At 34.0% G+C, this 27066-nt stretch overlaps 2 protein-coding genes across 5 annotated transcripts; both read left to right on the plus strand.

Annotated features, from left to right (window-relative positions):
- The first annotated feature begins 13200 nt into the window (after window positions 1–13200).
- On the plus strand, window positions 13201–18316 carry LOC21409354 (V-type proton ATPase 16 kDa proteolipid subunit). 2 transcript variants are annotated; one of them, XM_024177020.1, is made up of 3 exons: window positions 13201–13410; window positions 13697–13982; window positions 17859–18316. In XM_024177020.1, the coding sequence occupies exons 1-3, from the start codon at window positions 13332–13334 to the stop codon at window positions 17989–17991; spliced, it is 498 nt and encodes a 165-aa protein (XP_024032788.1). In that variant the 5' UTR covers window positions 13201–13331; the 3' UTR covers window positions 17992–18316. The 2 variants fall into 2 exon arrangements, with proteins under 2 accessions (XP_024032788.1, XP_024032789.1); XM_024177021.1 differs by having other exon boundaries at window positions 13331–13400; window positions 17859–18314.
- Window positions 18317–20674: 2358 nt separating this feature from the next.
- LOC21409356 lies at window positions 20675–25756 on the plus strand. 3 transcript variants are annotated; one of them, XM_024177065.1, is made up of 6 exons: window positions 20675–21273; window positions 21381–21454; window positions 23215–23454; window positions 24045–24128; window positions 24209–24338; window positions 24434–25756. In XM_024177065.1, exons 2-6 carry the CDS (start codon window positions 21396–21398, stop codon window positions 25316–25318), a joined length of 1398 nt encoding a protein of 465 aa, XP_024032833.1. In that variant the 5' UTR covers window positions 20675–21273; window positions 21381–21395; the 3' UTR covers window positions 25319–25756. The 3 variants fall into 3 exon arrangements, with proteins under 3 accessions (XP_024032833.1, XP_024032834.1, XP_010113379.2); XM_024177066.1 differs by lacking the exon at window positions 20675–21273 and having other exon boundaries at window positions 21347–21454; XM_010115077.2 differs by lacking the exons at window positions 20675–21273; window positions 21381–21454 and adding an exon at window positions 21940–22364.
- The last annotated feature ends 1310 nt before the right edge of the window (window positions 25757–27066 follow it).

The following is a 27066-nucleotide window of genomic DNA, read 5'->3' on the forward strand; positions in this document are numbered from 1 at the left end:
AAGATCAGAAAAATAAGACAAATTATTATAAGAAGGATGAAGAAGAAGAAGTAAACAAGAACAAGTTATGGAAGATGAAAAAGAATAGTAGGAGAGAGAGAGAAATGGGGAGATAAGAAAAATCCGTTAGAGCTAGGGAAGTGAGAGAAGGAGAGAGAGAATATAAAAGGAGGAAGTGAGGACCGCTCGATTGCGCATGGGTTGATGGTTGTCCCCAGTTGCTGACGTCACTGCTCCCCCTTATGCCTCATACCCTCTTTTTCTCGTGAGACCTCATTTACTTCAATTTTCTTTAATTTCTCGTTACAATTTTCTTTAATAGATCAAGCTCCAGGTCATAAAATTAAACCCGCTGCCCCACCCAAACTATCCAGCCCGCCCCTGCCGCGCCTGTTAAAATGTGGTGCCGTCATCACCCGTTTATTATGTTCGGGTTTTCAACCCACACATGTTCTTTAATGTACGGAGTGATTTTAGATAATTGATTTTTGAATTAAGGGCCCGTTTAGTTTGTTGATTCGAATTTTTAGTTCGAGTTGAGATGTGATTTTATGTGAGAACTTTTTACTGTAGTAAAAAAGTTAAATGTGATTGTTTGTAAGAGCTTTTTACTGTAGCAAAACTCAAATTCTAAACTCAAATCAACAAAATGAACGGGGCCTAAATGCATAACGGACAAGTAAAATGATAAGCGGATACAACTCGAATCGACGAAACTCCCCTCAAGATATTAACTATACGGCTATGGCCATTAATTTGTTCTACTTACTTTCAACCAAAATTAAAAAAAAAATAAAACTTTGCTCTACATTTCTACTTACGAGCTAAGTGAGATATTGATGGCTAGTCTTTCTTCCATTGATTAAATCTTTTATCATAATATATTCTATGTGGTACCTTTGTTTCAAGAATAATATTTTGGAATTTGACATTGATGTTTTATCAAATTTTGTCAATGTCTAAATTAGATGCTGCAGTTAAGTGTCACTTTATTTCTAAATTAAAAAAAAAAAAGAACATATATTGTCAAAGTTTTGAATTATATTAATTCAGCCGCATGCATGTCCTTAGTGATCAATTGAAACAAATAGTCTGAAAGTACAATCAGAACCTTTTTTATTATGGTAGAATTCATTTCTCAATCACTTTCCAATTGGGTCATTAATATTCTTCTAATATTATTATCTTACCTATAATTCTTATTATATCACTTATAAAATGGTACGAGGTCCTATTTGGATTGATAAAATATTCTGTATTAGGACTAAGACTAGGCAATATGAAACTCATAATTATAGTAACCAATCTAGCTAATTTGGTAATAAGAGAGATTCAACCCCTCAATTTTGTTTTTTTTTTTTTCCATTTTTCAATGAATTATCCAATCCATATATTTTATATATGTTTGTTTCTGTGTCCTATTTTGCCTTTGACTACTACCTTCCCAAGGGGCCCTTTAAGCTCCCCAACTGAAAGCTCCTCATGAACTTGCTTTTATTAATTCTCCAAAAAAACAAAAAAAAAACAAAAAAACTCAAATTTATATATCGTCAAAATATCGCGAGATAATGATTATTCCCTTGGCCCTTCCACTTTTCGTTTTCAAAACTCACTGACACACACCTGCCACGCTGGCAAAACTGGACAAGATTGCGCCACGTGTTGCCGCCAAAGCGACCGCCCCGTCATCATAGCCGAGCGTTTTCTCTCACGGCTCACATCACATGGCTTAATTCCCCAACAGAAATACCAAAATGCCCCCGCTCGGACTTTTTAGCTTCTGGGTGTTTCCGTCAATTCAAGTCGTCGTACCCATTTGCCATTTTACGGCCCGCAAATGATTGGTGGACAAGTATTTTGGAGAAGGAAACTGTAGGGAGTAGAAAAGCAGGGGAAAACGTAGACTGGAGGAGAAGATCAACAAACAACTACAGTTTGATCGGGAAGAAGAACAACGTGGAACTCTGTGTTGGTATAGTACTTTACGTAGATGATAAACAAAGCAAAGATCCAAAACAAAAACAAAAATATTCCAGAAAGGCCTTTCCATTGATTATTATATATATACATATATATATATATATATGTGTGTCTGTGTGTGTGCGCGCGCAATATGTTTGTGCGTGTATATGAGGATTGAGGACCCCACATATCGTTTTAGTATTAATTTACGCACCTTCCAAATTAACCTTCATATGCTGATATTCTTATATCAACTCATGTGTCAAACTGTGGTCATATATTTTTATATTTATAAGTACAATCTAATTTTTATATTAACTAACGTGTAATTAATTTTTAAATACTTACTAATAAAATAATGATAACTCGCATTAAAAAGTTAAGATTTTGACGTTATATTATCGGATTATTATCACTGACGCTCCCTGAACTTTAGAGTCATTCTCGGTTTGACTTTTGAATTTAAAAATTCTCACTGCATTTTGAATTGTTTCCAGTTAACCCCTTCTGTTGTAATTTCTGTTAAAAACAGATTACAAACAAAGAGGATAACGCAGTCACGTAATCTTTTTATTTTTATTTTTGTTAAAAAAAAGATAAAAACCACATGATTACACTTAACTCTCTCTTTTTCCCTATGATTTTAACAGAAATTACAACAAAATGAGTTAAGTGAGAATAATTCAAAGTTCAGGGGGTAAAGTGAGAGTTTTCACAGTTCGGGGAGCAAACTGAGAATGACTCTAAAATTCAGGGAGCCAGTCACGTATGTGGTCTTTCTGTTTAGATTTCTATTAAAAAGAAACAGATAAAACCCACATGATCACACTTAACCCTCTCTTTTTCCTTCTGATTTTAACAAAACAACAAAAGGGGTTAAGTAAGAAACATTCAAAATTTAAGGGGTAAAACGAGAGTTTTTAAAGTTCAGAAAACAAACTGAGAACTACCCTAAAATTCAGAGGCACTACTGATAATAATCCTCTATTATTTATTTTAAGATGTCACCATATTGTATAACCATTTTGTACTCTCCCTCTTGGTAATTTGTACTATATTTTTCCCGAGTAAGAGTTGTGATATCTAGTTGTCTAGATAGATCTAGCTGAAGAACTACTCAGATATTTGGTTTGTACATAGATTTTTTTCATTTTATAATGGTAAGTAATTGGTCACGACGTTACGTTTGATCTATATATATAAGGTATAAGTTGATTGTTATAATTTGAATATTTGGCTCACTCTCTTAAGTAATAATTGATTAGTAGACTAGAAATATGAAAGTCAAAGTTGTCTTATACATATATCAGTGTCTCTAATGAGTTTGAGCGTGATAGGGTTATCAACTATATGTCGTATATCATATTGTAGTTTAATTACATGAGTATGACTTATCATTGCAAATTAAGTTCTAGAAGAGATCAATATTATCCTTAACATATTTTGTATATAATATTTAGTGGTGTAGTAGATATTATTAACTATCATAACAACGATGATGGTCGGCATAAGCTAAATATATCTCCAGCAATATAGATATATGGTACTAAACTACTAAGAAATCAACTTCTGCCGCAAGTGGAGAACCGTGAGAGCTATAAAAAGTCATTATCTCTTCTGTCGACTAAAGTACTCATATTGTGTGTATATTTGTAGTAAAAGGTAAAAGGAATATTAATGCGCGCGTTATATATGGTACAATTTTTTTATTTTTTATTTTTTATTTTTTTTTTTGCGGATAAAGGAGTTATGTTACTAGTAATTAGGCGGTGGTGATGCATAAATATCTCGGGTTGTATCGTCATTATCACAGACACTTTTTTATTTATTTATTTTTTTACATGCCACATTTCTCCCAAAGGATTAGAAGAAGTATATGTTAGCTTGATCAAGCTGCAAAGGTTAATATTCTGCAAAACATTCAAAGTGGTCCACTCACTTTCTACCCAAGATTGCAATCATATGAGGAATAGACTATATATATATATATATATATAATATGGTAAAAAAAAGAAACGCAAGCTTATGAAGGAGATGTTTGAATATGTTATATGTTATATATATCCATACTCTACTAACCTACGTGGATTATTAAGGTTAAAGAGTTTTTAACAACCCGCTCCAGTATATATGGCAAGATGTATCTATACACACCATGTATATATCTATCTTGCCGATCTCTTTATGTAATATATAATACAAAAACAAATACATATACATACATATATATATATATACACACACACACGCGCAGTGATGATCTGTATATATGGATTGGTAAAACTTGAAGGAGCGTGAAAAGGAATATCATAATACTTCCATCAAATTGTCTCGTTGAAATTAAGCCGCATGTAGATGATCTTTAGCTTGAAATTTTGTTGAGTAATTAATATACGCAAAATCATGAAATTGTTGAAAGCTAGCAAAACATGGCTCACGTGTAATATTAAAGCCTTTTTTTTTTAGAATAATATTAAGGCCAAAGTTTGAAACTAACTATATATTATTTTCGCCTTCTACGTATAATAATATATATATATATATATGAATTTAAGTTAAAAAAAAGCTAAACAAAATCAACAAATTAGAGGCGTACAATATTTGTACACATGATGTTGCATTTACATACATATATTTATACACACACGCGCGCATGCACGATTCAGGTTTGAACATTCTACAGCATAATTTATGTGCCACACCACATTAGTTTTCAATACAATAAAGTACTACATACTTATAAGATCGCATCAAAATAAACGAATAGTCTTATTTTTCAAAGCTAGCTAGCTAGGGTTTAGACTATGATCAGGACGGTCGATGACAGGGATATATATGGTGTTGTGTTTAAACCAAAGTTTGAACTTTGACCGACAAAGAAAAAAGGACGTGGGTGCTAGCTAATTAACAAGAAGGATCACAAAAAACGACGTCGTATTGTGGCTCAGAAGCAGGGATCTATTAGAAAATATAAAAGAAAAAGATAATGAAACTTCTTTAATTAATTATAATTAGCTTGGAAGTACCACTGTGGGTAGTGATGTGGACGCGCAGTCCACGTAGGACGGTGGTGGGTCGGCCGCGGTCGCCAATCATGCGGCGGACCTCATCATTGAACTCCTCAAGTGGGCTCCCACCATAAACGGGGTGTTACTTCTCTCTCATCACTTGGGCGGTGACCCAAAACTGTACTACTACTTATAAGCTAGCTCTCTCTCTCTCTCTCTCTCTCTCTCTCTCTCTCTCTCTCTCTCTACATATTTCTCCAATTAATAAAAAAAAAAAAAATTGGGATATATGGACCATAAGGTGTTTGCGTAACCAGCAAAAGGAGATCCTTGGGGGGTCCTATTAGGATCTTAACCCTTTTGACACTGACCCTTCTCCAAATTCTCTCTCCTTCTCTCAATCTAATTAATTACAACATTACAATCTAGCCTTTCAGAAGTTTGGAGTTTGATATTTTACTATATTTACCCGATTAATTATTGTGTTATGCGGCATTTGGTGTGTGGCACTATGAGTGGAAATAAGGCTCATCCTTCGAGTAAAATTGGATTAGGTCTCATGGTAATAAGGCCCATCCTTTGAGTAAAATTGGATTAGGTCTTTTTTATTTCATTGGTGGATCCAGAAATTTTCAAAGTAAGAAAAGAGATGAGGGTGACATGACATTAATAATTCTCTTTTTGTTAAGTAAATTAGAAAAAAAAAAAAAAAAAAAAAAACTTTTTAAAGGTTTTTTTTTAAAAAAAATTTCTGTGGGGTTGAAAAGAAACGGAAAAATTACTATGTGCATGGCTGATATTGGTGGTTGGTGAAGAGAAATCACTATGAATTTGCTGACTCAAAATATGTTTTCACCGGACAACACTTGAACTTCACTACTCCTATATAAATCCCTATTCTTCTCTCTCTTTCTTTATAGTAGATATAGTGTGATGTGTGAAGCATAAGCTTTCTTACAAGGGGGAATGCACTATGTAAGTACCATAATTGCACCTCTTGTAGGTATACTAAATCTAACATTTTGTTGACGTGAAATAAACTATGTTTCTTTCTAGACCCTAGCGTTACACTGAACAAACTACTATGATTATGATCATTAAATGAAACAAAAAAAAAAAATTAATTAGACCTATATATGATGGAAAAAAATTGTGTCTTTCTCTAGATTTGTGGGGGGTGATTAGAAAAGTTGTTTTTTTGCATCTAAATTTTGTCGTTCTACAAGGTGATGATTGTTCATCATGTGAAACATTGGAGTGGATACCCCTGTGGCTAATTTATATGCATCAAAATTTCAAAAAGTTTGGGATTGATTGGGAAAACGGAATGAATAGCTTCCTCAAATGAGTAATACATATTATCTCTATCTTTCTCAAATGGTAATGCTATATTGTTGCTAGCAAACGTATGGTCTTTGATGTTAGAATCATTACAAAGAGCAAAATCCCTTATAAGAGATCACAAGAAGAAGTGTATTGGAGGTTCTACTTTGGTACTCATCATGGTTCATCTATCAAATGAAGGAAAGTTGCAATAAAATGAGATCATTTTCTTTTTTTTTTTTGAGGAAAACAAAAGGCAATGGAAGGTAGAACTTTCTATGATGCCTGAGATCAAACTAAATTGTATACAGTCCCAGCAGGCAATAAACCATTGGGACAGAACACAAACAATTTCTGGGACTTTCATAAGGAAAGTTGCAATAAAATGAGATCATTTTCTTTTTTGAGGAAAACAAAAGGCAATGGAAGGTAGAACTTTCTATGATGCCTAAGATCAAACTAAATTGTATACAGTCCAGTAGACAATAAACCATTGGGACAGAACACAAACAATTTCTGGGACTTTCATAATATCATGGTACTTTTTAATTAGGCGCGTCATATTCCAATCGGGGATACACACACACACACACACATAAATATATATATATATATATATATGTTGTTGTTACCTAGAGAGAATAGACTTTGCAAGAGAATATTTCATTACACATTTATAGATGATTTTGATAGCTAATTAAGCCATGCATGTATGTATATTTCACTTCAAGATTAACTAGCTAGCTCTATAGGTGTAAAAGTTGATCAAGAGTGGCACAAATGGGCCAGTAATTGATCAGGACCTTGTAAGGGAATATTTGATACTATCATGTGTGATGTTGATATATAGTTGTAGATTTAATCCAATGGTAAATTTACATCGAACCCTAATTTTAAAATTTAGAGTTGGAATTCCCCCAACTTAAGTTGAAATATAGATGATATGATAGAGCAATATACAGTCCATCAACATTAACTAGATCTATAGGTGTAAAAGTGAGGGGGTGACACAAGTGGCCTAGTAAATGAAAGAGATCTTACAAGGGAATGCATGATTTACGTGGTTATAAATCCGAACCTATCTTTAACGTTAAGGTTTAGAGTTGAATATCTTGAATACACACACACACACACACACACACACACATATATATATATATATATATAAAGTAATAGAAATTTATTTATATTGATTTTGTTTTTTCATTTTGAAAATAAGAACATATTCCAAATCAAGATAATACAAACACTAATTTTACTGACCTCGTACAATTTCAAACTACACAGGAAAATCTTGATCTTAATAAACAACAGATTCTATCAGTAAATTCGAATGAAACGCTTAAAGATAATAAATCTGTAAATGATTCTGAAATCATACATCCAAATAAATATTGCCACTGATCGAGCACAAAAATGAACAATATTTAACAAAATTTGTATGATATATTGATAGATATAGGCTATGTATATATATCGCTTCAACATTAACAAGATGTAGGGTGTAAAAGTGTGGGGGTGGGAACAGATGGGCCAGTAATTGAGAAAGACTGATCAAATTATTTGATGGAATGATAGTCACAAAGGGGTCCTAACTCAGAAGATCATGGAAATATATTGGTGGGTTTTGCTATGCGTTGGCTCCGACTCTGCCAAGCCTCGTGTAAACATGAAAGTGATGAGAGGTTCTAATTATAAATTTCAAATGTTTTCTTTTCTATTTTTTTGCCTCCTCATCGTTCATTTTGGGGGGTCCAAATCGAATAATATCAAATGATATAGAACGCGTCGAATTGACTTGTTAGATCTGCTTTGTTGCTTATTGTGTTGCAAAGACATGCCTATAACTTTTCTTTGGTTTCTAGATTCATTTTGGATACTGATTAGACACGTTAATTTGTTTGCGCCAGTTTGTCAAAAAGTTTTGTCTTGAATATTCTTGCTTTATCACCTTTTCAAAATCCTTACATGTTCTTTATAAGTTTCTTTATTTTATTTTTTTTAGTTAAAGGAATTCTCTTAGTGTCGGTTTATATGTGTCCCCTTATTTACATCCGTCTCGATCAGTAATATCAATATAAGTCAGTATTCTAATTGACTTATGTTAATGTAACATAGTATTTTAATTGACATGACAAAATATTATTAGAAAAGAAAACAAAAACAAAAAGATACAAAAATTCTTCTCTTGGTAAATTCCAATTAATGGACTCGTCATCTATATGACTTACGTGAGGGGAATGATTTTTTTTTATTTTTAATGAAGGTGACAATACAAAAACACACACATTTGGTATATTTAAATGGAAAAAAAAAAAAAAAAGTTAATCTGATATTTTAAGAAATGTTTAGAAAATAATTTTATTACCTTCAATTACCATCTTCCTTGACCATATATAATGTTCCATATGGGTGTATATGTATCTTTTACTAGGTGATCTCACTTATCTTTGAAATATATATTATTGTTTCACACTTCACTCATTGTAAAACATTTTGAGCCCAAAATAAAGTACATGTATAGAAGGGTAACAAACTAAACTGCCAAAAACAACCCATTTGGAAGAATTCAGAAAAATATCGATTGATATCCATCACACAGGGAACTGAATCCGATATTACTCTTATTTGAAACGCCACAGGGAAAAAATGGGTTCATCATAAAAGTTATGGAAAAGCATATCATATAGAATCATTCCATTTCGATTAAAGGGAATGTCCACAAACGGCCTTATAATTATTTCTCAGTGATGCTTCCATGAGCTTCCAATTCACACTTATACACGCACATATTTCATGATCTTTGGCCCCATATTATTTATTATAAATATGTACCATGCATATATATATATATATATGTATATATATATATATATCCCAAAAAACATGTGGCCTTCAATATCGATACACCTCTTTCTTGAATATACAAGAACAACATATGTTTCAGGCAGGTAAAATATGAGATTAATCATAGCTCAATTCATTATAACAATTGCCAACAAACACAAATTAATCATTCAATGAAGGGCAAAAATAAAGTCAATAACTTTTTATTAGGGTTTTTGTAAGGATCAAGGTTGAGGTCTACTACTTGTAATTAATTTGGCAAAATAGAATGATTATGAAAATCAAGTAGATGATTATGTTTTTGAGCTTTATTTTTGTGAGGTAGATGATCATAATAATCAAAGTGCATTAAATGTTAAGCATCCCGCACGTTTGTGGTGAAGTACTCCATCAAACGGCTCATAATTATTTTACTTTGAGTGGACTCTTACTCTTTTTGTATCAATTTTGATTTCAGTGAAGAAACAACAAGAAATGTGGAAGAAAAAAAAAAAGTTATCTCTATTCTCTGTCTTCTAAAAAAATAAAAAATAAAAAGAATAAAAGAGAAAGCTAGTTGTTACTTGGAACTGGCCATCTGTACGAATGGGGAACCAAGTTGAAATGACATTCATGAAAGCTCAAAAGGACTTAGGGGATGTTTGGTTGGAGGATTCAAACCATGATTTGAATCATGGTTCATAGTTCGCTACAGTGTTTTCTCTCACAAAAAATACACGTAAATCGAAAATGATTCTAATCCATGAACCAATCGTCTCCTTAGTTGTGTAACTCTTGAGCAGTCTGATGTGTGTTGTAAAGCTAGCTATTGTACTTTCTCATATTCAAGTTTTGTGGTTTTCTTTTCCACTAGTTTTGGGTGCTAAGAATTGGATGCCTTAATTTAATACTAATAAGAGTAATAGAATTGTAAAAAATAAATCAAACAAAATACGAATACGTAAAATTTATAAAAATTCATCTTAATGTGAGATTACTTTCTTTTTCAATCGTTGTAGTAATTTACAATGATGGAGATGAATTTTACAATAAAAAAATCACACACCTCTCAATATCTCTCTTATAACTCTAAAATTGCACCCCCTTTTATAAAGAATAAAATCCCCAAACAACATTAATTTTAAAATCTTGAAAGGTCGATCGGTGAAATGCAAAGAAATAATCACCAAGGTAATAACAAGGCTTCTTCGAATCTTGGTGGAATTAATTTTAAACAAAATGAAGAATGAGTCTGGATTTTACTTCTTATTCTTGATAAATAACCTTTTATTAGTGTAATTATTTGACTAAAAATATTATAAATTAAGAATAAAAAATAAAAATTATGACTCATGCACTTTTAAAGAGTATTTGTCAAGATTATTTTTTTTTTAGGTTTTGTAACTAAGTCCGATCTTTACTTTAAGAAAAGGTCCAACCAGGTGGGTCTGGACCAGTTCTTCTACAGGCCAGGGTCCAACTCAGGTGGGTCCAGACCAGCTTTTCTACAGTCCAGTTCTTGAACATTGAGAATAAAGCTAGCCCAAACCTACAACTGTGGGAGTGTTTTTTTTTTTTTTTTTTTTTTTTTTTTTTAAATTTTTTTTTTTTCTTTATATGTTTTTGCTCTAATATTTATGGATCAACTGGCTTTCATCCATTACCGTGAAATTGAAAAAAGAGATATTGCTTATTTGCTTAGAAGTTAAAATGATTGATGGTGCCATGGTGGTGGTTTGGTTTAATTGGTATTCCTCACCACCCATAAAAGTTAAAAGAGGATCCAGAAAATCGTGATTCATTAATTTATTTATGAGAAAATGAGACAAATACTTATATTAGATGGACTTGATTATTACATTTATTTTTTATTAGTATTTTTTTAATCAATACTATATTAGTAAAAGGTATTAATCAATAGTCTTTTTCATAATTGTATTCATTTTTATTTTTCAAAAATATTTGAAATATTAGTGGATGACAACTTGCATTTTCTTTGTTCTATATTTATTATTGAGCTAAGAATAAACCATGCACCAAGTTATAGAATTTATAGAGCTAATTAAAATAAATTGAAGTCAAGTTGACTTTCTTTTGTGGGGATCACATCTTACCTCCTTTTCCTACAAAGGTTTTTCAAACTCCAATCAATGCTAGTTAGCGCCACTTATGTGAGAATAGATTGATTCAAGGGAAATTTTATTGACACCCCATAAATTCATTAAGGCACCCCATTTTTAAAAACGTAATTTTTTATTACAATTATAACCTTGCACACAAACGGATTATGTGTCCCGTTCATTTCACCAATTCGAGTTTTGTTACAGTAAAAAAGTTTTCAGAAACAGTTACATTTAACTTTTTTATTACAGTAAAAAGCTCTCACATAAAGTCACATCTCAACTCAAATTAAAAATTCGAATCATTGAACTAAACGGGCTGTAATTTCATTAATTTTCTTTTGTGGTTCTCTCGTGTATTCTGAAAGACGTGTTATTGTCTGCAATTTCCTGTGTGGGGCTGCAATAGTTTTGGTCAAATGGAAACAAACCAATTGAAAAAGAAAAAAAAAAATTGTATATACTTTAGATTATATTTTGTTTTGTGTTTCTTCTCTTCCCCGGTTGGATCTTTTCATTATTTCTTCAACAAATTGGTTTTGGCAGAAGGCAAAACATCATAAGAATTGTTTACAGAACAATGATGATCTCAAAGGGAAGTGACTGAAAATCAAAGACAAAACAAAAAACAACATATACACTGATTAAGGGATGCCTTTTATCTTTTTTAGGGGTGTAAATAAAATTTCCCTTAATACACTCGTGTGTGGTCATATGTGATAATGCTAAATGGATATGCCATTCATGTGTTGCTTCTAGTACTATTGGTGCTCTTTAGCACTTGAGATGAGTTTCCAAATCACTCCCCAAATTTTGCTTCTATATACCGATTAAGAAATATATTTAAGAAAAAAGATAAAAGGAAAGAAATTTTTCCGAATGATATAGTGAATAGGAAACAAAGACGTTTGGTTGGAGAATTTAAACCATGTGATTTGAACTATTTTCAATTTACGTGAATTTTTTGTGAGAGAAAATACTGTAGCGAATCATGAATCATGATTCGAATAAGGGAACGAATCCCTCTACCAAACATCCTAACCCGAATGGCACTTTCGGGGAAAAAAAAAAAAAAAAAAACTCCCAAGTGGCCTTATCTCACAATCCCATATGAATAAAAACAAAAACTGTTTTCATCCTATGGGATTATAACCCTATCAGTCACAAATTGCAAGTCCTATCAAATGGGTATATCAATCATGATTGAGATGGTTATAATGTTACGGGTTCAACATGGGTGCTTGAATAAAAAGAACATATATTACTATGTAGTGAGTCCTATTTATATTGTTTCTCGTACGATTAAAAAAATAACTACAAAAAAACTTTGTTTTCGGCCGTTAAATTTATACTTAAATTATTATTTCTACATATATTTTTAATTTAATATAATTTTAATTAAATTTAACGGTTAAAAACTGACCCTATTAATTTGGAGAATCCTATTAGAGATAGACACTAAAAAAAACTTTTTTTTAATAAATTTAAATAGGCCGAATACCGCTCAAGTAATGTTATCTTTACATTTACGCACATAATAAATTTAAAATTTAATGCCACTCAATTTAAAAATATATATATAATATATTTATATTAAATAGTATAAATGTAAACTTGGTGTCATGTCATGTAATCAATAATTTTCTCATAAAAATTTAAATTATGTTCAAATCTTTTCACGTGTGTGGTATATTCAAGTACCAACTCTAACCTCCTCTAATCCTCCTCCCACTCATGATGCAATTAGAAGCCCACTGGTGTAAAGAATGATGGACAGCCCAAATGAAATCAAAGTCCGATAGACCTGCGGCCATGTTTTGACCCAATAAAGGCCCACTTTATTTATTTTCTTCCTCATCAGCAATAACTTGGCTTGTAATGAGTGGGGACCACACGGGAAGCTTCATGCCTCTACATCTCCACACCTGTCCAAATCGATTTCTGAGAAAAATACAAAAATATTTAAAAAAAAATTCTCTCTCACCCATTGGTAGAGAAAAAAAGAACAGAGCCAACTCATCCGAAGAACGATCAATCTCGCCGATCAAAATCCCCAAATCTTCCAAACCCTAATACTCACAGCAAATCGACAATGTCTTCCACCTTCAGCGGCGACGAAACCGCTCCCTTCTTCGGCTTCCTCGGCGCCGCCGCCGCCCTGGTATTCTCCTGTACATACTTCTATACTCTTCCGTTTGGTTCCCGAGAAAAAAACACAAAAAACGAAATTGAAGCTTCAAGAATAATTGACAGATCGAATTTTATTGTGGACGCTTCATTTGTGTTGAATTACTTGTGTAATTGAGAATTGCGATGCGAAATTGATTAGTTGTTGGTTACTAGGTCATACGAAAACGAAATTGAAGATCAAATTGTGTATTATATATATGTTTGTATTAAATTAATTTTGGATTGTGAAATTCCGATGCAAAATTGATGATTGCTGTGGGTGATTAGGTATGGGTGCGGCGTACGGGACGGCGAAGAGCGGAGTGGGAGTGGCGTCGATGGGAGTGATGAGACCGGAGCTCGTGATGAAGTCGATCGTTCCGGTTGTTATGGCTGGAGTGTTAGGTATTTATGGATTGATTATCGCTGTTATTATTAGTACCGGAATTAACCCTAAGGCCAAATCCTATTACCTCTTTGATGGTTACGCTCATCTCTCCTCTGGTCTCGCTTGTGGCCTCGCCGGTCTTTCGGCCGGTATGGCCATTGGTATCGTCGGCGATGCCGGTGTTAGGTAAGCTTAACTTTCCGTTTTGTTATAGTTATTATATTGATTTATTTGTTTCCTTGCCAATGAAGACCTTGAAATTTATTGAAAATCAACCATAGTGGCCACAGAGGGAGGGAGTTAGCTCCTCCCAAGACTAATAACCACAGTTGTAGAAGCAAGTGCACATTTTCTATAATTATCCACTTATCCTTGCTATGTTTATAGTTAAAGTTCATTTTTTTCCCCTTGGTACCTTTTTAAATTTTGTTGCTTTCTGTTTGTTTCATCCATGATTGTGTTGGTGGTTATTAATTTCCTTGTTCTAACCTGTGAAGCTATTGGTGTACTCTGTTGCGTGCTTTAACTATTTTTAATGTGACAATTGAAGAAGCAATGTCCATGTTCAATATGTCCATTCCATTCAATTGATTTTGATGATGCTTGTGGGACAGTGGAATACGTTCCATCTAAAGATGTGTTTCAGTAACTCACGCACAATTGTATTGTGCTTTTGGAAATATATGTTTGGACAATTTTTTTTTTGTTTGATGTTTCTGTCTGTAATGGTTATCACTCTGTTTAACTTGACGTTTCAACACGACTCTATGGGTGCGTTTGGAATTGGTTCCAAAACGTTTTTGTCTTTTGTATGAAAATGAAAACAAAAACGTTTTTATTTTCATTTTGGAATCATTTCTGAAAATGCATTTGGTACTTTTATTCAGAGATTGATTTCAGTTTTAAAAAAAACTAAAAGTGCATTTGGTGGTTTAATTTTTGAAAACATGTAATAATATATTAAATAAATATTATTATTAAATATATTAAATGAACGTTAATAGAAGAGTGGGGGGGGCGGCGCGCAGTTGCAGACGTCGGGGGGGGGAGAAGAGAGAGAAGAAAAAAAAAAAAAAAGATCCGTTCCGTTTTCAGAACTGAAAACGTGAAAATGAAAACAGGTTTTTTTCATTTTCACTTTTTTAGAAAAGACAAAAACTTTTAAGCCAAACACATTTTCAGTTTGCATTTTCATTTTTTAGTCTTGAAAAACGTGAAAAATGAAAATGAAAACATAAATAAACAGGCCCTATAATTCCCTTTTCATTTTATCCTGGATGAAGTTTAAACAAGATATAGAGGGGAAAGGCGATCCTGATTTGGTTTTTATGATTTGAGATTTGTAGTGTTTTAGTTGGTTGTTTTCACCTGTCATTGCTGAGTTCTGTACTGTTTAGAAGTTGCTAGTTGCCTAGTTGCTTTGCTTTTTAAAATCAGGAATGACGGCTTCTTTTAATTAAAAGTTCTATTTTCTCGTGGATGGTGATTGACGCATCAAGAGGAAATTAAGTTTTTTTAGCAGTTTATATGATGAATCCTTTTGATTGTTGCATGTTTGGACTTCATTGGTATTGTCGACGATGCCGGTGTTAGGTAAGCTTAATTTTCCGTTCTGTTATAGTTATTATATTGATTTATTTGTTTCCTTGCCACTGAAGACCTTGAAATTTATTGAAAATCAACCATAGTGGCCACATAGGGAGGGAGTTAGCTCCTCCCAAGACTAGTAACCACAGTTGTAGAAGCAAGTGCACATTTTCTATAATTATCCACTTATCCTATGCTATGTTTATAGTTAAAGTTCATTTTTTTCCCCTTGGTATCCTTCCAAATTTTGTTGCTTTCTGTTTGTTTCATCCATGATTGTGTTGGTGGTTATTAATTTCCTTGTTCTAACCTGTGAAGCTATTGGTGTATTCTGCTGTGTGCCTTAACTATGTTTAATGTGACAATTAACTATGTTTAATGTGACAATTGAAGAAGCAATGTCCATGTTCAATATGTCCATTTTTGATGATGCTTGTGGGACAGTGGAATATGTTCCATCTAAAGACGTGTTTCAGTAACTCACGCACAATTGTATTGTGCTTTTGGAAATATATGTTTGGACAATTTTTTTTTTGTTTGATGTTTCTGTTTGTAATGGTTACCACTCTGTTTAACTTGACATTTCGACACGACTCTATAATTCCCTTTTCATTTTATCCTGGATGAAGTTTAAACAAGATATAGAGGGAAAAGGCAACTGATTTGGTTTTTATGATTTGAGATTTGTAGTGTTTTAGTTGGTTGTTTTCACCTGTCATTGCTGAGTTCTGTACTGTTTAGAAGTTGCTAGTTGCCTAGTTGCTTTGCTTTTTAAAATCAGGAATGACGGCTTCTTTTTATTAAAAGTTCTATTTTCTCGTGGATGGTGATTGACGCATCAAGAGGAAATTAAGTTTTTTTGGCAGTTTATATGATGAATCCTTTTGATTGTTGCATGTTTGGACTTCATTGGTATTGTCGACGATGCCGGTGTTAGGTAAGCTTAACTTTCCGTTTTGTTATAGTTATTATATTGATTTATTTGTTTCCTTGCCACTGAAGACCTTGAAATTTATTGAAAATCAACCAGTGGCCACATAGGGAGGGAGTTAGCTCCTCCCAAGACTAATAACCACAGTTGTAGAAGCAAGTGCACATTTTCTATAATTATCCACTTATCCTATGCTATGTTTATAGTTAAAGTTCATTTTTTTCCCCTTGGTACCCTTCCAAATTTTGTTGCTTTCTGTTTGTTTCATCCATGATTGTGTTGGTGGTTATTAATTTCCTTGTTCTAACCTGTGAAGCTATTGGTGTATTCTGTTGTGTGCTTTAACTATGTTTAATGTGACAATTAACTATGTTTAATGTGACAATTGAAGAAGCAATGTCCATGTTCAATATTTCCATTTTTGATGATGCTTGTGGGACAGTGGAATATGTTCCATCTAAAGACGTGTTTCAGTAACTCACGCACAATTGTATTGTGCTTTTGGAAATATATGTTTGGACAATTTTTTTTTGTTTGATGTTTCTGTCTGTAATGGTTATCACTCTGTTTAACTTGACGTTTCGACACGACTCTATAATTCCCTTTTCATTTTATCCTGGATGAAGTTTAAACAAGATATAGAGGGAAAAGGTGATCCTGATTTGGTTTTTATGATTTGAGATTTATAGTGTTTTAGTTGGTTGTTTTCATCTGTCATTGCTGAGTTCTGTACTGTTTAGAAGTTGCTAGTTGCCTTGCTTTTCAAAATCAGGAATGACGGCTTCTTTTTATTAAAAGTTCTATTTTCTCGTGGATGGTGATTGACGCATCAAGAGGAAATTAAGTTTTTTGGGAGTTTATATGATGAATCCTTTTGATTGTTGCATGTTTGGACTTCATTGTCCACAATAAAAGTCGGTAGCTTGTTTGATTGGTAAATCTTCACCAGGGTTAGGAGGGGTTTATGGGTAGGGAGATTACCTGTCTTTATGGTTAATCACGTATTTAAAATTCTGAAAACGCAATAAGTTGACTTCTTGGTGCTTGACATCAATACCTTGTCAGAAGTCGATCTTAAGATAGGTTTCATTACATTTTAGATGCATTTCTTAAACTATTTCCCCAACACCACAACCCCCCCGTTTTTTTTTTTTTTGGTTGTGAAAGATACAAGATATGTCCTCACGCATACCCACTCTGTTTGTCTTAAGAGTTCAAAACAAATGTATCCTCTACCATAACTTGGTAAATCAAAAAACGCTGTTAACCCACTGGCTTAGTTGGATGTTTATACATGGGTTTACTGGAAGAGAGAGAGAGAGAGAGAGAGAGGGGATGTTGATAGAAGTGAGTTCACGTATAAGCTCAACGTGCAACTTTTATGATATGCATAGTCTTTAGTTTAGCTACCATTTGCTGATTTATGGCTGTGCTACCTTTGTGATCTCTACAATGGCACTTGTTATTCATATGGTACTACTCGAAAAAAGATCAATCTGCACTTGAAATATGCACCACACCTAAATGTTCAATTGTTTCCACAGAGCAAATGCACAACAGCCAAAGCTTTTTGTTGGAATGATTCTCATTCTCATCTTTGCGGAAGCCTTGGCTTTGTATGGCCTTATTGTGGGAATCATTCTTTCATCACGAGCTGGCCAATCAAGAGCAGAATAGAGGGAGATTTCGTTACATCGTTCTAGCAACGGCGTCGTTTGAGTTGCGTGGTTCCCTATGAACTTCTGATTGCTTCATTTTAAAATTCAGCCTACTGCTTCTTGTTGAACCCAGGGCGAGTTTCTTTGTAATAAAGCATACTTACTGAGCTGTGCTATTAATTGCGCTATTTCTGTATCTACTTAAAAAATTAAACGTAGCATAGAAGCTATTATCTTGGAAGTATCTCCAAACATTTTTTAAACGCCATTTGTAATTTCATCTTTTAAAATTTGCTTTCCAGATGATGATTTTATGGACCTTTTTATTATTATTATTGAGAATAATCAAGAACAGTAAAATGTTGAAAATGGCATGTCACTTAGCTTCATTGCTTTTGTTTCTATTTTGTTATGCAGGTTAGGCTTAGATCAATGGGTGAGTTTGCCAGTTCAGTACGGGCTTATGCAGGTTAGAATTAGTGTTGGAACTTTGGGCCGGCGGGTCGGTCCGAGGCCTGAATTTTTTGGGCTCGGTGGGCAAGCCTAAATACCGGCACGACCAACATAATTTTTCGGGCTCAAGCTCGGACAGCCTGAAAATGGACAACTCACCGGAGACTGTCGTCGTGTTTTTGTTGGAAAAAAACGGCATCTGAGTGCGTAACAGAATTTTAAAAAATTTAATCAACGTCAAAGCCAATCAAGAACGTGTTCATGATGCTATATAACATAAATACTAAAGATTTAAATCATACCTTTTGAGATTTAAGAAACTGTACGTCTGAATGATCAAAGCGTTCCAAACAGTGACCAGAAGAGCCTAAACTAACTGGTCTTCTTTGCTATTCTCGTTTCCACAATAGGAGTGCGGGTGGACACATGTCGTTCAATCTCTCTTTGGTATTCTTGAACTCCTTCCAACCACAAGAGAGCCAAAGAAAAAATCGTTCTTGAGAATTAAACAATTTTTCCTCTCAAGAATCTTTTGTCAATAGACTCTAAAAAGTCTCTTAAGTGATCTGATAAATAATGTGACTTAATGGGCTATTTATAGTGTTTAGGAAGTCATACTTCTATAACAATTAGGTTTCTCAAAGTTTATTTCACTTACAGAGTCGGTTTCGTCGCGTCAGCACGCGTTACGCGTTACAACCGGTCAACCGGTGACAGAGACGTTATAACTCACCAGTCGACCTGTTCTTCACGAACCGGTCGACCTGACCAGTCGACCTGTCTTCATGAATCGATCGACTTGTTTGCACTGGTAAAAGTTGTTTTCCTAGTTCTTCAACACGGAAAACTTGCACAGAGCCTCAATTTTGATTCAAGCAACCCAATAAAGAAAGTGTCTAATCAAAATAGTCATATAATAGTCTTCCCATATTAAACAACTCTTAAAACAATAATTCAACCAATTTATCTAGAATTAGTTTAACAATTAATTCACCTGATAAATCACTCATGAATTAATTAACCAATCTCCTATTAACTTTGAACCTCTTTTATGGAAATAACACAAGTTACCAATATGTAGGAAATACACTGTGTCGTTACAAGAAATTATGTGAGCTAGCAAAGAGACCCGATGGACATATATAAATCAAGCTCCTATAATCACAACGCTACATGTAAACCAACAAGTCCATCTCATGATTATAAAACTCTAGCGCTACTCCACTAAAAGCCTATAGCTGCACTCTCGATTTATATAGCGTATTTACAAAGCTCTGAGTAGCTCTCGTCCATGACTCAATATATTAGTGTATCATCCCCATAGAATATCCATAATCGACTTGAGGTCAAGTTCTGTTTTATCTTCCTGATTATGTTTATCTTATGTTCCATTATCACACTATCAGAATACCATTATTCGGATCATTACAAACAGTAAACCATTAGATAACACAGAGTAGTCTAATGGCCAAGCGCTCGTATTTTCCAATCCACTAATAATGCATAAGAGGATATCATTGACTCTTTATAGGAGCTATGGATTTCATTATCTATGAATAATGAATCTACGTATACACGAGTCATACCTACAATGAACCAGTAAGCGTACCTTTACATAATGTCAAGATGTCTCCCTTTAGTACATCAAAGGATACAAGTCAAGCATATGGGTTCATTATACATCTTAAGATTAAGATGATAACATATAATTCGTCAAAAGTGAATTATTTTATTCAAACATAATTATTAATTAAAACAATTCAACTTTGGTGAAATCGAATATAGATTTCACCATTAGAAACTATGGCCCCGTTCATTTCGCTGATTCGAGTTTAGAATTCGAGTTTTGCTACAGTAAAAAGCTCTCAGAAACAGTCACATCTAATTTTTTTTTTTTTGCTACAATAAAAAGCTCTCACATAACATCATATCTCAACTCGAATTAAAAACTCGAATCAGCGAACTAAACGGACCATATATCAATGTCTCCACCTATGGAGTCTCACCTTCAACGACGAAGACAAGCCATCTCCGTTAAGAAATAGACAACATAACAATATTAACATGAATAAAACGTCTAATTTTATTCTCTCTATCGTGGATCATATGATTTAAACTAAACTAAAAAATCATTTCATTTTTTTTATCATTTTTTTTTATTACACCAAACATCATTTAAAAATTTTTTTTTTTCGAAAAACGTAATAATCACGACCAATAAAATCCTGTCTTCTTCCACTACCCTCCAAGCGTAAGCCAAAATGGCAGACTTCCTCCACTTTACCCTCCACGTGTAGGCCAAAATGGCAGACACAAAGCGGCGAAATTCTCCCGAGCCCAGCCTCATCGCCGTCGTCGTGAAGCAGCTCCGTTGTGCCCGTCTCTCTGCCGTGGGAACCCAGATCCACGACCACCGAGCTTGCCCCTACTGTTGCAACTCTTCGCGAGCCTGACCCTCCGCCGCACGAGCCCCGTCGAGCCCACTCCAACGCCGCGCAAGCCCTGTGAAGCCCACTCCTCTGGTGCAACCTCACTTAGATCCATCAAGCCCATCTTCTTCGCGAGCTGCGGCAAACCCAAATCCGTCCATCGCCGTTGTACCACTGTGCTCTCCCCAGCGATCCTGTCGCCGCCGCAAGCTCCTCTTTTCCACCCATACGTCCACATAGCACACAATTTCCCACCGTCTGATATTGATCTTGCGGCCTTAACTCACCCTAACCTCAAGCCTTCTTAAACATCCTTTTCAACCTCCATTATTTCTTTCCGATTCTCTCTCTCTATCTGTAAAACAAAGAAAAATAAAAAGCACCATGATGGAGAGTAGCCGTGTAATGTAAGTTTGAAGGTAATACTAAGTACTGAGCTTGGTTTTTTTTTTTTTTTTTTTTTTTTTTTTTGAAGGTGGATTACATCTGGGTGTCGTTTCCTGCTTCTTCTTTGATTGAGTTTCAGACATGGTGGAACTCTATGGATTTCAGACATGGTGGAACTCTATGGATTTCTCGTCAAGTGCTGAACTTTTTGGTGTGAGTGACTCTGTTTTTTGCTTTTGGGTTTTTTTTATTTTTGAGATTAGTTGATGTATTTTAGTTTTTAACCTTTTGTAAAGTCTGATAATTATTTATTTATTTATTTATTTATTATTTATTTATATTTAATCATGTTTATAAATTAATTAAAAATTAATGTCTCTAATTATCTCTAAATAACCTGCCACGTAAGCAAAATCATTAGACGGATGGATAGTTCGATTTATTTTTTATATATTAAAAAGTATTTTAAACCATTTTAAAAAATTAGAAGACACTTTGTAATGAGTATTTATAAAAATAATCTAAAAAGAATAAAAACACTCAACGGCTATGGCCTTTTTACTGTTCTGATCGTTTTTATTAAATAATATTGCCCATAATTCTCTTCCAAATTCCAGTTCAGCCTCTCGAATAGAAGGAAAAAAATAAAAATAAAAATAAAAAAAACACTTTCCCTCCATTATTTTTCCTCCTATAAGTACCGTTGCAAATTACAAAACCCTCATTGAGCCCCCAAAAACTTGACCGTTGGACATCCAAACCAAAAGACGAGAAATCTAGAGAGAGAGAGAGAGAGAGAGATGACAATGGCCGCCCCGAGAGGTCGTGGCCGTCGTCGTCGGAACCCGGAAACTCCTCCTGCAAATCCCAGCCATTCCATTTCCACCGACGAACACCCAAAAACGCAGAAAAATGAAATCGTCATCTCCGAATACGAGCAGTCGAGAGAAGAAAGAATCAAACAAAATCTCCAGAAAATGCAGAAGCTTGGCATTTTCGACCTCTCTCTCCACCTCAAGTCCAGCCTTCGGACCCCGAGAAACTCCTCTTGTCCTAACATGAACAAAATACCTCCTTCCATTTCCCCTCTTCAGCCATCTGGTTCCATTCGGCGGTCTTCCAGGTGAAATTTGAATTAATCTCCGAAATGTAGCTTTGTTTGTTGTTATTTTCTTTCTTTGAATGGCCAATTTTATTGCCCATAAAAGGAAAAATGGAAGGAAAAGTCGAACCGAGAAAACCCTAAGTCGTAGCAGTGTTGAAGATGTTATGGTAGTTTTCGATCTGGGTTTTTAGTATTTTTCTACGGATAGCAGGATTCTTGTGTTTTATTTCCTGAATTAAAAAAAGAATCTGATTTTTATCGTTCGGATTTGGTTTTTTTTTTTTGGGCTTGAAATGTTGTACTTATTGTTAAGTATTAGCAATATCACCGGTTAGGATATAATGAGATTTTACTTTTTACAATATTACCGTAGGAATTAAATGTCAACGATTTGTTTTTGTACTCTCTCTTTTTTATTTCAATTACCTAGCTGTCATACCGTGTAAATAGCAATTACCAGCTTGTATAGCTATATTTGTATGCCACCCATTTATATATAAAAGAATATCATATGTGCCTCTCGTATACACAAGACGAGAGTTTTTTTTTCCTCAAAAGCTTTTCTTTCCTTTTTATTAAAAAAAAGAATCTGATTTTTATCGTTCGGGTTTGGTTTTTTTTGGGCTTGAAATGTTGTACTTATTGTTAAGGTTGAAAATTTTGTACCAAAAGCATGATCATAGTGTTTTATTCTCAGGAAAAAAAATTGATTTTTTTTTTTTGGGGTTTAATGCTGTCTTTGTGACTTAAGATTGATGAATTTTGACAAAAGCAAGAATATAGTGTTCAATTCCCAGGAAAAAAAAGTATTGATTTTTATTGTTTTCGTTTTCGTTTTCTTTGTTTAATATTGTGTTTATGGGCAAAGGTTGAAGAATTCAACGCCAGTTAGTTACTCAGAGGTGGATTTGGTGAAGAAGGACAAGGAATTGGGGGATGATGAAAGTGTTCTGGCTGAGGCGGGTTCGAAGCCGGAGATATACACAGAAGAGCATGAAAAGCTGTTGGGGAACACAGACAAGAGCTGGACGCTGTTTGTGGATGGTTGTGGGAGTGATGGCAAGAGAATCTATGATTCAGTTAAGGGAAAAACTTGTCATCAATGCAGGTCAGGTTTGTTTCCTTTGTTTGTTGTCAGTGTGAAACTGAATTTCAAGCATAATATAAGATCGAATAACTCAACATATTTGCAGCCAAAATGATATTAGTTTTCACCAATCCAAGTAAACAAGGAATGCCACTTTAGGACATGAGGATTATGGAGGAATACTAAATGCACTCATGAGTGTGACGAGTGCACAGTCTGGATTGTTGGTTTTGTGGGGCTCAATTGGGACCCACAATGAGATTGCATAAAACAACAGCCCAAGTCGTGCACTCGAGACACTCGCGAGTGCATTTAGCATTTCTGTTTTCATGAATATGCCCCTATCTTGTTGGTTGGAGGATCCTAAAGATATATAGAAGTCCAAGGACATGCCTTTGAGGGTAAAGAGAGAGGAATAAACAATGATTGTTTTTTCCCATGATAAAGATGAACTCAAGAAGCATAGTTTTTTGAAATGTTGTTATTCGTCTCGGTTTCAAGGATGTCATCACCTTTTGCACATCTATATTGTATCGGAACTTAGCCTACTTATATTTGCAGTGCTTTTATTTTCAATTACGCACAAAGGTTGCACTAAAAACATCTTTCAGGCAGAAAACTCTTGGTTATCGTACTCACTGCAGCAGTTGCAACGCGGTGCGAGGACAATTTTGTGGAGATTGTTTGTACATGAGGTATATCGCATACTTTTAAGATTTTCATCTTTGCCTTAACAATTGATCTATTAACTCGACCCCTTATTTTTAATGGATAGATATGGGGAGCATGTACTTGAAGCCATAGAAAATCCAAACTGGATCTGCCCGGTTTGTCGTGGGATTTGCAATTGCAGTTTTTGTAGGCAAGCAAAGGGTTGGGCTCCAACGGGTACTCTCTATAAGAAGGTTAATTCTCAATTATGCATATATTGCATTTTTCTTGGTTTCTCTTTGTGTTTCTTTGTGTCTCTTAGGAGTAATCTTAATTGTCAACTTTCCAGATATCACAATTGGGCTTCAAATCGGTTGCACACTACCTCATTCAAGCCCGTCGAGCTGAGAAAAAACTGGAAAAGAGTGGAGATACTAAAAATGAAGTTTATGTGAAAAGGTCACTGTTCTCAGATATGAAAGTACTCTCTGAGGATTCCCTCGAAGTTACTAATGAACATCCTGGATCACCAGAACAATTCAAAGATAAAACCGATGATGATACCAAGAATAACAACGGCAATCAAAACTCTGAAAATATTGGATCTCTAGAAGTTGACCACAAAGTTGACGACGTCCTTGGATCTTCAGAGCATCAACGTCAAAATGAGAAGGCCGATACTTGTCAAAACGAGAAGGACAAAGAGTCGCATGAAGTAGAACGTGGCAATAGTGAGATTGTGTTTAAAAATACTGATGTTCAGGCTACTGAATCAAGAATGGTGAGAATTGCTGACAATGATTTTCCAGAGACAGAAGAGAGAGTTTTGGATAGAAAGCATGCTGTAAACGGAATCGCATTGCAAAAGGAAATGGATGAAGAGAATGATACTCCAAAGGTGGAGACTTCTACTGGCATTACAGTCATTACTCATGATGATGGGTTTCTGGGCATCGTTTTTGAGAAACTCTCAAATGTTAAGCAGCCGGTAGGTGTTTCTTCGCTAAATAAAGTGGAGGATGAGAAAGAACTGTTACCATCCGATATCAAGCATCATGATGTGAGCACTCCATTGGAGAGCAGTCCAAAACTTAAGCAGAAGCGTGTTCATCCAAGCTTAGACAGTATTGGTGGAAGAGTAAGGCAGAGGCGTAAGACGGGTCATAACTATGATGAGGCGCAAGGAATGTTAGAGAAAGAAAATTCAGATTTGAAGCAGGCTGCGAAACACTAGTCAGAATCGACTTCCTCTAAACGTAGCTCAGAGAGCGTTGCTGGAAGATTGAGGTCTAGGCGGAAATCATCATGAAGATGGATTTCTATTCCCTCTTTCAAGGACTAAATGGAGCATCTTTTTTTGGCTATGGTGACAGAACTGCTCTGATGTTTGAAAGAAACACTATTTTGTAATTTTGAGTGTGCTTTCTTGTGCATTTTGAATTCTGTCCCAAGTCCTTTAGTGATGGCTATGAGGTGGAATGTAGCGATTACAATTCTTATAATTTCTTGTCTCATGCTTTGCGCTTTTTTTTTTTTTCATTTTGTTGGTGGGGTTTTTTCAATTAAAAAAACTTTAGGATGATGAGGGATTTGAATTCTACATCTCGTGATGGAATCAGGTGTGGAATTACTGTTGGGCAGATTTATTTTTTGGGTCAGAAAATTACTTTCTTTGCCGACTAAGTAGATTTGATTCATCAGCTTTATTTCTTGAAAATTTTCTTTTCCCGATCGTTCTGCATTTTCTTCTTCAGGAACTATCTGATTTCTTTAGGCAAACATGGGTTCATTTTTGTTTGGTTGCCGAGACATAGAAAGGAGGGAGGGGTGAGAGGGTTAGTGGACAGATTTATTTTTTTTATTTTTTATTTTTTTGAAGGATATTGGATGGATTTTAAGACTTTTAATTAATATCATTTTAACTAATATAGTTATTTCGTGAAAAGAATATTAATTAAAAATAAAAAATATAAATTTAGATTTGTGTATTTTAAAAGGGTATTTATTTTATTTTCTTATTATATTATGGATGTTTGGTAAAATGAATTAGAGGAAGAAAATTCTTACGGAACGCAATTTTTTTTTCCTTTTTACATTAAACTTGGGCTTTTCCCACGTTCCAAATTTCAAGCAAATTAGTGCTGATCTTAAATTATTGGGCCTACTGATCATTGACAACAGATTGACACAACCAATAGAATCTCTCTTGCCACAAATGGATTTTATTTACTACAGTTTACTTCCTGAATCTTTCATTTAGGAGGTAGAAAGTAATTCACATGGAAAAAAAAAAAATCTTCATTTACGTGGAATTTTTTTTTATCAATCGTAAAAAAAAATTATGTGGAAATAAATCTTTTTACTAAAGAACATTTATAAGATAAGCTGTTATTTACTCCTAATAGTTTTAAAATCTGCTATTTATTTTAACTATGCATCTCTAATGTAATATTATAATTGATGTGTTAATTACAAATTTAGTATTTGGATGTAAAAAACACTTTCCAACGCAATGCTATTTATTGTGCTAATTTTCTCATGTTATATTTTGTGACAAATTTCTCACCAAGTATAACATAAAGAAAATTTGACATTTCATTGTTATTGGTTGAAATGTTTACTTTTTTATGTAATCATTACAACTTTTACATTTTCTAATTATTTTAAACATAAAGTTTTGTAACACCCTGAAAAATTAATTGAGATTAATTAAGGTAATTGAGATTATTAGTGTGCCTAATCTGGATTATTAATTGAGTTTAATTAATAAATGTTTCTGACACATGTGAGTTTAAATAGTTCCAAGGTATTTAAATTATTCTCAGTAATTTATTTTAAACCAGAAGTGTGTATAGGCGCATTTCTGAACTGTTTTTTTTAAATATTGACACTTGTCTATTTTTTTTTTCTTTTCTTTTCTTTCTTTTTCTTTTCTTCATTCCTTCCCGTGCACTTTCTCTCTCTCTTTCACTCTCACTCTCT

Source organism: Morus notabilis, unplaced genomic scaffold, assembly GCF_000414095.1.
Source record: "Morus notabilis unplaced genomic scaffold, ASM41409v2 Scaffold384, whole genome shotgun sequence".
NCBI classification, from domain to species: domain Eukaryota; kingdom Viridiplantae; phylum Streptophyta; class Magnoliopsida; order Rosales; family Moraceae; genus Morus; species Morus notabilis.

Excerpts from the sequence above, each read along its gene's own strand:
- LOC21409354 (XM_024177020.1), top strand. The coding sequence starts at position 13,332 with ATGTCTTCCACCTTCAGCGGCGACGAAACCGCTCCCTTCTTCGGCTTC. Across the intron at positions 13,411-13,696 it reads CGCCGCCCTGGTATTCTCCT|GTATGGGTGCGGCGTACGGG; the intron begins GTACATACTTCT and ends GTGGGTGATTAG. Across the intron at positions 13,983-17,858 it reads GTCGGCGATGCCGGTGTTAG|AGCAAATGCACAACAGCCAA; the intron begins GTAAGCTTAACT and ends TTGTTTCCACAG.
- LOC21409356 (XM_010115077.2), top strand. The coding sequence starts at position 22,042 with ATGACAATGGCCGCCCCGAGAGGTCGTGGCCGTCGTCGTCGGAACCCG. Across the intron at positions 23,455-24,044 it reads AAAACTTGTCATCAATGCAG|GCAGAAAACTCTTGGTTATC; the intron begins GTCAGGTTTGTT and ends AACATCTTTCAG. Across the intron at positions 24,129-24,208 it reads GGAGATTGTTTGTACATGAG|ATATGGGGAGCATGTACTTG; the intron begins GTATATCGCATA and ends TTTAATGGATAG.